The sequence below is a fragment of the Somniosus microcephalus genome, unplaced genomic scaffold, assembly GCF_052327205.1.
Source record: "Somniosus microcephalus isolate GS21.2 unplaced genomic scaffold, FLI_Smic_1.0 unresolved_chr2, whole genome shotgun sequence".
Classification (NCBI taxonomy): domain Eukaryota; kingdom Metazoa; phylum Chordata; class Chondrichthyes; order Squaliformes; family Somniosidae; genus Somniosus; species Somniosus microcephalus.
Genome location: NW_028225180.1, coordinates 65,933,881 through 65,947,191, shown reverse-complemented (window position 1 = coordinate 65,947,191; position 13,311 = coordinate 65,933,881). Strand labels below are relative to the sequence as shown.

Below are 13,311 nucleotides of genomic sequence, written 5' to 3'. Positions count from 1 at the left end.
GAGGAGAGGTTGGAAAAGTTAGGACTGTTCTTCTTGGAACAGAGAAGTTAAGAGGAGGCCTAATAGAGGTTTTCAGGATGATGTGAGTTTTGATAGAGTAGACAGAGAAACACTGGCGAGTGGGTCAAGAACTAGAGATATTGGCTACCAGTGAATCTGAAGTCAATTTGCTGCATCAAAGGCCGACTTTTATGTCAGGTGCTAAACTTCCCCCAATAGCCTGTTAGACTCTCACCTCGGCAAAATCATCGACTGAAGAGATTCTCAGTAAACCTCCTCACATTTCCAATCATTGTTGAAGCTTTCTGGTTCCAGTCTTCGACAGTGAGGGTCTTGGTCACAACAGATCTTCTCTATGAACCTAGTGACCTTTCTCCAGTCCCAGTTAGTGTAGTGTTGATTCGACCTCTCTCTCTCCACCTTCCTGGGATACTGCTTAGTCAAAGAATTTTTTTATATAAACATGATTCATCTTTATTAAAGAATATGCTACAGGAAAACAATGGGACTATTTCTGTGACTATTAATATATTTAATATGAAAATATTAGCAATTTGTTTGAATTACTTATTTTAATATTAAATTGTTCTTTTCTTTCCTTGTCCCTATATATAGGGACTGTACTCACTCAATCTCAATGTCACAAAGCAGCCAGAGCTCCGCCCCTTCGATGTGTTCCAGAGTCACATGACTGTGCTCTGCTCCTGGTGCGCAGTCTCACTGGGCATGAGCGCAGTTTGTACAATCAGTCCTGTCTCCGACCCCGCCCCCATTTACTGAGACTCGAGACAGGGAGCAAATGCTCGCTAAATTACCCCTTACGCATTCTCCCTTGCATGATCCAAATGCGAAGTCCCACTGTTTAATGGACAACATGTCCACCAATTGTTTATAAATTTTAAAGTACCCCTTCTCAATATATCAGGCAAAGTTTCTCCCTCCAGCTTTGGCAGTGACAGGCACTCTGAGGTAAGAGTGCTGAGATGAGGCAGGGATATTACCACCTCTCTCTGCTAAAAATAACCTATTTGCTTTAACAAGAAGAAGCATCAGAGGCAATAAGTGGAGGGACCATCAGTGGTATCACGTGGTTGAATCATCGGGTTAGGAACAGCACGGGTAAGATATAGGGAAAAATTTCCTCAACACTGTACCAAACACTCCCAGGTACGGCATGGGTTAGATACAGAGTAAAGCTCCATCTACACCATGCAATCAAAGCATTTGCTATCGTAAGAGTGGGTATAGCATGGGTTAGATACAGAGTAAAGCTCCATCTACACAGTGCAACCAAAACATCCATGGGCAGGTACAACATGGGTTCGATACAGAGTAAAGCTCAATCTACAGTCTCCCCTCAAGCACTCCAATGCAAGGTACAGGACGGGCTAGATACAGAATACACTTTCCCATCAAACACTCCCAGGGCAGACACAGCATGGGCTAGATACAGAGTAAAGCACAATCTACACTGCACTATCAAACACTCCTAGGCCAGGTACAGCACAGATTAGTTACAAAATAAAGCTCCCTCTACATTGTCCCATCAAACACTCCCAGGGCAGGTACAGCACGGGTTAGGTACAGAGTAAAGCTCCCTCTACACTGTCCCATCAAACAGTCCCAGGGCAGATACAGCACGGGTTATATATAAAGCTCCCTCTACGCTGTCCCATCAAACACACCCAGGATAGAAACAGCACGGGCTAGATACAGAGTAAAGCTCCCTCTATACTGTCACGTTAAACACTCCCAGGGCAGGCAGACAGGGGTCAGATACAAAGTAAAGCTCAATGTATTATCGTTCATCAAGCACAGTGAACTCAGACACAGTATCTGTCCAATGCAGCGTACAGCTCCTCTGACACTACCCAATGAAGCTCCCCACCTCACTAACAGCATGGTAATAATACAGGACAGAAATCCCTGTACATGTAAGCATCACGCATTCCCAGGTGAGGTATGGGTGAGCTTTACCTACGAGTGAATCTCCAGTCAAATTGCCGCATCAAATGCCGAGCCTTTTGCCAGAAATTGAACGGCATCCAACAGCGTGTTAGACTCTCAGATTGAAAAAATCCTGTACTGATGGGATTGATTCTCAGTGGAGCTCCTCACCTTTCCAATCATTCATGATGCTTCCTGATTAACCCAGTCTTGTTTTTTGAGTGTTGGTCCCATCAGATCTGCTCTGTGAAACCCAGCGACCCTTCTCGAGTCGCAGTTAGTGTGGTGCTGATTCGACATTGCTCTCGCCACCTTCCTGAGATAATGCTCACTCCGAGAATATTTTAATATCAAAATGACTCATTAATGCTGGAATCTATGACTCAAAAACAATGGGACTAATTTTGCGACTATCAATATATTTAATTTGAAGATATTTATCATTAATGACATTTGGTTGAATTACTTAATTTAATATTAAATTGTTCTTATATTTCCATACCCCTATTTATAGGGGCTCAACTCACTCACAATATCTGCTGCCAACTCCAGCTCCGCCCACAGTAACTCACCACTGATGGGGCGTAACCAGCGGCGGAAACCTGTCTCCAGGTGACATCACAATGGAGCCAGGAGCCAATCACACAGCAGCCAGTAACAACATCACAAAGCAGCCGGAGCTCCGCCCAGTCGAGGTGTCACAGGGTCACATGACCATGTTCTGCTCCTGGTGCGCAGTCTCACTGGGGATTAACACATGTTCTACATTCAGTCCTGTCTCCGAACCCGTTCTCATGTACCGCAGAGTACCTTCACCACACGGACTGCAGCGGTTCACCACCACCTTCTCATGGGCCGTTAGTGATGGGCGATAATGCTGGCCTTGCCAGCGAAGCCCACATCCCATTAACGGAAAAATAATAGGCAAGGAGAACAACCTCGCAAAATTGCCCCTTAAGGGTATGTTCACGGTGAGTGGACGAACTATCTACGGCCAAATTGGTTGAAAATTCAGCAGAAGATTGTCAATTTGTTTTTCTAACGAGATGCTTTGCAATTAGTGTTTCACACTATTCTCAATACAATAGAAATGCTGCCTGGAGGAGTCCATGTTTATGTGGAATGTGAGAGGTTGCAGTCCCTCTTCCATTATTTGAAGGGGTTGCTCCTCGATTTTTGGCTGCACTTCAGTCCCACACTCCTGATCTTTGGTCACTCGGTGCAGAGGGCAGAGGGGAGCGGGCCGGCCGGGGATCTCCCTATAGGACTGCTCCTGGGCCTGGCCAAAGTGGCCATCAACTGGTCCAGGCGGCAGGCGAGGAGGTCGTTCGGCCCGACTGCCAGCCTCTCTTCTGCGGCCACGTTCTCACCTGGGTGGCCCTGGAGATGGAGCACGCGGTGTCCACCAGCACGCTCGAGGCCTCCCGCGACCGGTGGACACTGCAGGGACTGGAGTGCATCATCACCCCCGTCAACAACATTTTAATTTAAGTTGTTAATTTTCATTTCATGTTTTTTGTTAAGTTACAGTTTATTTGTTTATTGTTTCCACCAAAAGAGCTACAATAGAAATGCTGCCCTTGTATGAGTGATTATTTGCACCAGATAGTCACGGTCTCGAAATTGTCCGACAGCTTGTCCGACATCCATTATGGGATGAACAGAAATTTCCTCCAACTAAATATTGGGAAGACCGAAGCTGTTTAAAACCTTCTAATTAAACTGGTGATTGGACTTATTTCATACATCAGCATTTGTTTATTTTCCATCAAACTCACAATTTATTAGTTCCTATGTTTACAACTTCCTGTTTTGATGTTCACTAAAGGACTAACAATGTTTTATACCTCCTACAAGTAATGTGGCTGAACTTCAGAATGAGATTCCCAGCCATATATTCAATGTTATTTTTCAGGATTAAAATATATCATTTATATAAGTATATGGATGCATTATATTGTTTGTTATGTTGTTCAATTTTGAGTTGAAAGGACAGAATTGGTCACTGAAATCTGACAGATGTTCACTTTATTTAAATTTCTTATTCAACTTCCCAAGTAATTAAAATGAAACTCGGTCGGCGAAAAAAAGTCTCCTCCACCTAAACGCGCACAATGTAGCTCTGCTATTAATAAGTCAGCCTCAACCTGGCTATGTGTGCTGGGTTCTTTGTTCTAAAAAGCTTTATTCATCACACAGAAACCTCAGAGGAGGAATGAGATTATTGTCCACTGTATCTGCATCAATTCAATTGAAACAGCTCTGCCGTCAGCTACTTTTCAGCGAGGAGTCTGTTTGACACATTTTCTCCACCAATATTCATGAACCTTTTTTATTGCAAGTCACAGATATTTTCTCAGTATAATTTTTCCTAAAATTGCTTTGTAGCATGGTTAAGAAAACATGTAAAGGCGGACTAATCATTTTCCAATCAAAACTGATTGAGCAGTTTGTAAACGGTGTTATGCAGTTTGTAAACGCTGTTATCCTATGTTTGTCCTGGTATGGGGGAAATGCAAAGTGGCGATTTCTCCACTGCAGATCTTCTTTTACGATGTGAAACAGGCTCCTTCGCTTGCTTTCACCAACCAGAAGAAACAAGTCCATAATTGCTGGGTAGTTGGAGGGCAAACAGCCCAACTCTGCGCCAACAATTGGTTTTTCCACAGGCGGTGCGGAGGATCTGTCAAGGCAAGATCGCAAGATCAGGATTTAGCGCATTCGCGGAAATCCCGAACTGGCGGCATGTTTCAAAGGGGTACGATGACGTAGTCTCGGAGTAGACCATCATACCCACCTCAAACTCCAGGCCAATGTAACAGGACAGTCAGCATCAGCAGCCAATGGAATGTCCCTCGAATAAAAATCTCACTGGTCGCTTTGTAACAATTACTGTTTAATTATCGGGGATGCTAAAGTCTCTAATTTGTTGTATGGTTAATTTTGATGTGCAATAATTTCTCGTTGATGTGCAATAATTTCTTGTTGCGTCCAATAGAAATTTATGTTTACAGTCTGACTGCAAACAGATTACACAGCATAAAATAGAAATCTAGCTCCTGTGTGTTAGGCTCTTTAAATTGGCTGGTGTGGTTTGTATGCCCCCCACCCCACCAAACACGCAAGTCTGTGGCCTTGCCTGTCAGTTTGGTGTCCTCCCCTAATTCAACACCCTTTATCTTCTCCAGTAATCTACCATGTGGTACCTTGTCAAAGACTGATGTAAAGTTTATGGGAATGCAACATCCCCATCCACCATAAGAACATAAGAAATAGAAGCAGGAGTAGGCCATTTGATTCTTCGAGCCTGCTCCGCCATTCAATAAGATGATAGCTGATCTTCTACCTCAACTCCACTTTCCTACACTATACCCATATCCCTTGATTCCCTTAATATTCAAAAATCTATCAATCTCTGTCTTGAATATACTCAATGACTGAGTCTCCACAGCTGTGACAGAGGGAGCCTGGGGAAAGGTTTGGGTTGGTTGGGAAGGAAGCTAGGTTTAAGGAGATGGGTGGTAGTGGGGAAAAAGCTGTGTGATATTATTGATCTCCAGGTTAATTCTGGACTAGTTGTGGGCGCTGGCAGAGGAGAGTGAGGCTGAATAGCAGTTAAAGTGGCCCAATCAGTTCTGGTGATGGGTGGATAAGCCAATTCCGTGCCAGATACGATCAAATCTGCGATCCTTGGACTTGTGGGACAGAATATGGGAGCCCTAGCAGGGGGATGATGAGGTGACTAATGGTCATATGATGTGACCAGTAGTGTTTATCTTTAATATTCAATGAATGAGACCAATAATGTTCATATGATATGAATAATGTACATATGAGACGACCAATAGTGTTCTTACCTTGAACCCAATAATTTCCTATTGTGAGATGAATAATATTCATGTAACAATAACAATGTTCTTGAAATGACACCAATATTGCGTGTATGATCAGACCAATAATATTGCCAACAATGATTATATAAGACACATCATCTTATATTGAGACAGAAAATGACAAATAAAATGCGTAAAATTGGACCAACAATATTCATATAATGAGATGAATTATGTTCATATCAGGAGATGACAATTTTCTGATGAGGAGACAAGCAATGCTCAACCAGTGAACTGATCACATCTCCACGCTCAGGCCACATCTGGATTCCTGCAGCAGCTGCAGTTGTTCCTTTCCGGTGGAACTGAACAAGTTTTCCCCCAGCCTGCAACAGGTTAATGTTTAAATAGAAAATACACAGAATATACAACAGTGAAAACAACAGGTATTTCAATAATAATTAGAGCCAAATATTAACGATTCAATGCCAGAATATCATTACTATTATGTGGCTGAAAGAGTGGTGTGGGAGGGAGGGGTTCCATTTCACAGGATCCTGGCACCAGTACTAGGACAGGATGGAGCAGTACCACTGGGATGGTCTCCACATGAACCACAATCAGACCAGTGTGGAGGGAGGGGTTCCATTTCACAGGACCCTGGCACCAGTACTGGGACAGGATGGAGCAGTACCACTGGGATGGTCTCCACATGAACCACAATCAGACCAGTGTGGAGGGAGGGGTTCCATTTCACGGGACCCTGGCACCAGTACTGCGACAGGATGCAGCAGTACCACTGGGATGGGCTCCACATGAACTGAAATTGTACCAGATTTGTAGTGGAAAGGATAAATAGGGCTTTGTGCAAGACTTTATAGTAAGAGGGTATCTTGTAGAAATATCATACACCTAAAGATAAAAGAAATAGGAGATGAGAGTAAAGGTCAGACAGAAGAAAGGAATAAAGATGACAAACCGTCAGGGAATAAATACAGTTGGACTTAGAGCATCATAGAATGATATGGATGGCAGCACGGTGGCATAGTGGTTAGCACTGTTGCCTCACAGCGCCAGAGACCCGGGTTCGAATCTGGCCTCAGGTGACTGTCTGTGTGGAGTTTGCACATTCTCCCCGTGTTTGCGTGGGTTTCCTCCGGGTGCTCCGGTTTCCTCCCACAGTCCAAAGATGTGCGGGTTAGGTTGATTTGGCTATGATAAATTGGCCCTTAGTGTTAGGGGGATTAAATACGTGGGGTTACGGGGTTAGGGTGGGATAGGTGTTGGTGTAGGGGTTACGGGGATCGGGTGGGATATGTGTCGGTGCAGGCTCGATGGGCCAAAATGGCCTCTATCTGCACTGTGGGGTTTCTGTGATTCTGCCCATCATGTCTGTGCCGGCTCTTTGAAGGAGCTATCCAATTAGTCCCATTCCCTGCTCTTTCCCCAGAGCCCAGCAATATTTTTTCATTTTCAAGTATTTATCCAACTGAAAGTTATTACTGAATCTGCTTCCACCACTAGTTCATACAGTGCATTCTAGATCATAGCAACTCGCTGCATTTTTCCTCATGTCGTCTCTGGTTCATTTGCCAATTACCTTATGTCTATATCCTCTGGTTACTGACCATGAAGCCACTGGAAACAGTTTCTCCTTAAATAATCTATCAAGACCTTTCATGATTTAAAATACCTCTAGCAAATCTCCTTAGCCTTCTCTGTTCCAAGGAGAACAACCCCAGCTTCTCCATTCTGTCCATGTAACTGTATTCCCTCATCCCTGGAAACATTCTGGTAAAACTCATCTATACCCTCCCCAAAGCCTTAACATCCTTCCTAAAGTGCAGTGCCCAGAAATGGACACAATAGTCCAGCTGGGGCTGAACCAGTGTTTTATACAGGTTTAGAATACCGTCCTGTCTTTTGTACTCTATGCCTCTATTTATAAAGCCTAGGATCCCATGTGCTTTATTAACTGCTTTGTTAACCTGTCCTGCCACCTTGAACGATTTGTGCATCAAAACCCCCAGGTCCTTTGTTCTTGCACCCTCTTTAAAATTGTACAATTTAGCACATATAGGGGGAGAAATTTGGTTGTTAGCGCCACCGATTAACACCTAAAGAGGCCGAGAAGTGGGGCGCTAGCCAATTTCCATATTGAGCATGCATTTAGTGCCCGCTCATGGGCGCAGGCTGATTATGACGTCATTTGAGTGTGCAACGCCTTTTGGGCGCCCCGGACCGGAAATTCAGTGGCGCCCCCCTCCGTAGCGCCTGGCGCTAATAGTGACAGCTTACCTGGAACCTTACCAAGTCGCTCTCGGGCTGGAGGAGTGTTATTTAAAGGGGACTGGTGTGGTTTAAAAGCGGCAGCCATTTTTGGAGCACAACTTCCTCGAGAGCTACAAAGAGTTGCTGAGCTGCACACTGAGAGCCATTTGACCACTGAGCCAGCGCAGGCAGACGATCTTCAGCCTTCTGACCATCACCTTGCTGTTGGTGAGCCTTGACAACGGGGAACCTTCCTGTGGGCACTTATTATGGGGGCTGCATTGGAGGGGAACGTCCTGCTGCTGAATCATCTGGAAAGGGCACTGAGACGCTGGGAGAGGGGGGCGGGCGGCCAGACGGAGGAGGGCCAACAGACGTCGCCACAGCAGACCTTACGCTGGCAGGGTTTTCCGACAGCAGTTTTCCTACATGAACATGCTGGAGGAGCAGTGTGTCAGAAGGCTGCGATTTAGAAAGGAGGTGGTGACTGAGCTGTGCCAGCTGCTTCAGCCAGATCTGCAGCCTCAGATAAGGTGCAGGACATCTCTGTCGGTGGCTGAGAAGATGCCTGCTGGCCTGAACTTCTACGCGAGTGGCTCTTCTGATCAGCCTCTGACGCGCAACCTGAGAAGTAGCTTCTAGGCCCCTCTCACGGAATGCTTGCTGCCATTCCAAGAAGAGGAATGGAACCGGTCGGATACCCCCAAGCCTGTGAAGGGCAAGGTGCATGTAAATAGCAGGCATGGCCATTGTAAATGAAGAAAGTGTTTCATTACACAAAATGTGGTTCCTTCAAACATGAGAAGGCTATGGCAACAGAAAGCAAAACTAATACACTGACACATAACTGCCTCTCACACCCGGGAGACTCCAAAACATAAATCACAGTCCGACCACCTTCCTTGGCCTTGATTCCACTGCGCCAACCAAAGCATCCAATGCCCCATCAGTGAGGCGTTCCGCCCTCTGCCTCACCCTTTCCATGTCTTGCTAGGCTGGTGCGCCACAGATAGGCTCCCACCGCTTTGAAGGCCTACAAGGCAGTGAGTGTGTCTGGTGATGCCAATTGACCTGCCCCTTTAAGAGCTGGCCGGCACCAGTGTGTCTCAGGGAAAGTGATTATTGACAGCACCTTCGCTGAGCCCCGCCGCCGCAAAATTGGATTGCGCCGCCGGGTTAGCACCTTAAGAGCAGCGTGCAGCGCCTGATTTAGCGCCGCAATCACCTTTAGGGGCGCTGCAACCCAATATCGCGCTAGGTGGCGCTAAATTGCGCCTGGCGCTAAACTTTGTGCATCGCCAGGACTCGCGCCCCAAACGCGGTTATACCGAATTTCTAGGCCATTGTCTTTCCTCATTCTCCCTAGCAACATACATCACCTCACCCTTTTCTGTATTGTATTTTATCTGCCTGTTACATCTCCAGCTTTTTCCAGTTCTGATGAAGGGTCCCAGACCTGAAACGTTAACTCTGTTTCTCTCTCCATGGATGCTGCCTGGCCTGCTGAGTATTTCCAGCATTTTCTGTTGTTATTTCAGATTTCCAGCATCCGCAGTATTTTGCTATTGTATTACTATTTTCCTCACTGTTTACAACACGTCTAAGTTTCGTTCCATCTGCAAATTTCAAAACTGGGCCCAGTACCCCAAGTCCAAGTCATTAATTTACATCGAAAACAACAGTGATCCAAGTTCTGAATCCTGGGGAACACCACTGTATAACTCACTTCAGCCTGAAAAATAGCCAGTCACCTCAGCTTTCTCTTTTCTATCCCTTAGCCAATTGTGTGTTCATGCTGCTACTGCCCCTGTTATCCCATGGGCTTCAATTTTGCTAACATGCCTATTATGTGCTACTTTATCAAACACCTTTTGAAAGTGCATATACACAACATCAACAGCACTGCCCTCTTCCACCCTCTCTGTTACCTCATCAAAAAACTCAATCAGGTTATTCAAACACAATTTGTGCTTAACAAATCTGTTAACACTTGCCCTAATTTATTCCCCAGAACTAGATCCAACACTGCTTCCTTCCTCGTTGGCTGAAAACATGTTTATCAAGAGAGTTGCCTTTACACATTTCAGGAAATCCTTGCCCTCTTTTCCCTTAACAGTCATTTCCCCAGTCTATATTAGGACAATTGAAGTCCCCCATTATCACTAGTCTAAATACCATGCGTCTTTCTACAATTTGCCTGCAAATTTGCTCCTCTATCTCCTTTCCTCTATTTGGTGGTTTATAGTATTTACATGGCAGCAGAATAGCTCCTCTATTTTTCGTTAATTCTAAACAAACATTCTATATTTGATCCCTCAACCACATCATCCCTTTCAAGTACTGCCACCCGCCATCCTTTTATCCTTCCTTACTTTTCCTGAATATATTGTAGCCAGGAAAATTAAGTGCACATCCCTCCACTTGTTGGAACCAGTCTCTGTTATTGCCATTATATCATAATACCATGTGGCTACTTGTACTGGCAGCTCACCAACCTTACTTACCATGGTATTATGCACATGCACTCCAAACCCATCTTAGTCTGCCTCGCACTTCCCCCCGCCCCCGTCAGATCCCTCCTATTTGTGAACTAACTGTTATTCTAATGCTGTTTGACTTTTGCAATTCACTGTGCACCTTGTATCTTCTTTCTAATGCTTCACCCTGGTGCCCTGCCCCTGCAAAATTAGTTTATATAGATCAGAAGTTTAAAAACCAGTTAAAATAAAGTGAACGGTGTGACTAATAAAAATAATTACATTGCTTGTACAGCAATGTAAACAATGTCCAAATTAAAATGGGGAACTGGAGGCACTAATTCATAGCGAAGAACCAAATATAGTAATTATAGAAACATAGAAGATAGGAGCAGGAGTAGGCCATTCGGCCCATTATAACCAAAATATGGCTAAATAAAGAACAGGACTGGCAATTAAATATTGCAGGTTGTAACATATTTAGAAAGGATAAGGAAGGAATAAGGGGTGGAGCAGCTGCACTAATTAGTGTTAACATAATGGCAGTAGAATAAAGGGACATAAGTAATAGAACGCTAGAAGCAGAATCCATATGGATTGAGCTAAATTAAAAGAAGGGATCGATTACACTAATTGGGGTATTGTACAGATCACCTTATAGTGGAAGGGAGGTGGAGGAAGAAACAGGTAAACAAAATCAATGAAGTGAGTAAAAGACACAGAATAACTGTTATGGAAGATTTCAACTACCTACAACTGGTAAGAAGAGGTAGGTAAAGGGGAAACGGTGATGGAATTTTTACAGTGTGTTCAGTACTCCTTTCTTAACTAGTATGTAGGAAGCCCAGCAAGAGAGGAATCACTGCTGGATCTAGAAATAGGCAATGAACTAAAGCAGTTAGGAAAAGTAAGCTTAGGGGAACATCAAGGCAATAATGATCACGATGTAATACATTTTAAGATAAAGATTGAGCAGGTCATAAATAAGACAAAGACCAAAGTAATCGATTGCTAAAAAGCTGGTTTTGAGGGGATAAGATTGGAACTAGGGAACATGAACTGGAGAACAATATTGATGTTGATCAATAGTTTGCAAGAGCAATATATTCCAATAAAAAAGCAAGAACGAACTAGCCAAAGTCAAAATTGAAACTTAAAAAAGGCATACATTAAGTACATAGACTACAAAGGAAACAATGACAAAAGGGAATATGAAAAGATTCGGAAAGAAGTTAAAAAATATCCAATGTTGATTCATAATTATATCCCTAATAGTAATAATGCTGAACGGCTTTAGAAATCGAGGTGTTAGGAACACAATCTCACACAGTCTAGTACTTACCGCAGTTTCTGTATTTTACATTCAGTGTTCATTAGAGAAGCAGACAGTAGATTCACTCCTGAATCTCCTAGATTATTACTGTTCAGGTTCAGCTCCGTCAGTGATCGGTTTGTATGAAGTGCAGAGGCGAGATCCTCAGCACAAGAATCTGAGAGTCCATTATCATTCAGACTGGGCATCAGAGAGAGAGAAAGAATAAAAGAGGGATAAAAGAGGAATATTACTACATTTGGTGCTACTAATTATAATCTTCAACATTTACAGATTGAGGCATGTTAGCCTGTGTTGTAATATAGGGTTTTATATGGTGAAACTTCATTGGGACATCCAGTGATAATAATCTCACACTATGGTACTTACGACAGTTTCTGTATTTGACAGTCCCGGTTCTTCAGAGCCTCAGACAGTCGTTTCACTCCTGAATCTCCCAGTTTATTATGACCCAGGTACAGCCCCGTCAGTGACCCGTTTGTACTGAGAGTGGAGGCGAGATCCCTGCCACAAGAATCTGTGAGACCGTTGTCTGCCAGCCTGGGGATATGAGCGGGTGAGAGTGAATATGTATCATGGTAACTCATCGTGTTTATTAATTATACTATTAATGATACTAATAACAATGTACAGTGTTAGACATCCAGTTATTATAAACACAATCTAATACAGTCTGGTACTTACCCCACTACCTGTATTTTACATTTAGGGTTCCTCAGAACCATTGACAGTAGTTTCACTCCAGAATCTCCAAGATCATTTCCTTCCAACCTTAAAGGAAAACAGACGGAGTGAGAAATAAACTGAAACAAGCCTCGGTTCTGATAGGACAGAGATGAGGAGGAATTTCTTCACCCAGACAGTGGTGAACCAGTGGAATTCTCTACCACAAAAGGCAGTTGAGGGCAATTCATTAAATATATTCAAGAAGGAGTTAGATATATTTCTTAAGGCTAAAGGGATCAAGGGATATAGAGAGAAAGCAGGGACAGGGTACTGAATTTGGATGCTCAGCCATGACCTCATTAAATGGCAGAGCAGGCTCGAGGGGCCGAATGGCCTGCTCCTGCTCCTATCTTCTATGTTTCTATTTGTGTGTGTCTCTCTCTGCATTAGTAATAGAAGATGAAAAACATCTGGAGATGATTTTGCCGTCACTTAAGTGTGTACAGGAGAATTTTCTTGACCAGTATGTTGCCCACCCAACAAGGAAGGAGGCATTGCTGGATCAGGCTCTGGGGAATGAGGTGGATCAAGTGTCAGCAGGGGAATGTTTAGGGAACAGTGATCATAGCATCATAAGGTTTTGATTAGCTATAGAAAAGGACAGGGAGCAATCCAGTGTAAAAATACTAAATTGGAGGAGGACCAATTTCAGTGGGCTGAGAATGGATCTGGCCCGGGAAAATTGGAATCAAAGATTGGCAGACAAAACTGTAAATCGAACAAA

At 43.8% G+C, this 13,311-nt stretch overlaps 1 protein-coding gene across 2 annotated transcripts in view; it reads right to left on the bottom strand.

The window, feature by feature from the left end:
• Positions 1-3,710: 3,710 nt before the first annotated feature.
• Positions 3,711-13,311, bottom strand: part of LOC147092763 (NACHT, LRR and PYD domains-containing protein 3-like) — a 28,431-nt gene continuing 18,830 nt past the window's right edge. The window contains exons 4-7 of one of the 2 annotated variants that reach the window (XM_085976006.1): positions 12,546-12,632; positions 12,231-12,401; positions 11,871-12,041; positions 3,711-4,630 (exon numbers count right to left, since the gene is read on the bottom strand). In XM_085976006.1, the coding sequence (XP_085832132.1) occupies positions 4,267-4,630; positions 11,871-12,041; positions 12,231-12,401; positions 12,546-12,632 (793 nt within the window). In that variant the 3' untranslated portion in view covers positions 3,711-4,266. Of the gene's footprint in view, positions 6,167-11,870; positions 12,042-12,230; positions 12,402-12,545; positions 12,633-13,311 lie in introns of both variants that reach the window. The other variant, XM_085976007.1, reaches the window with a different exon arrangement.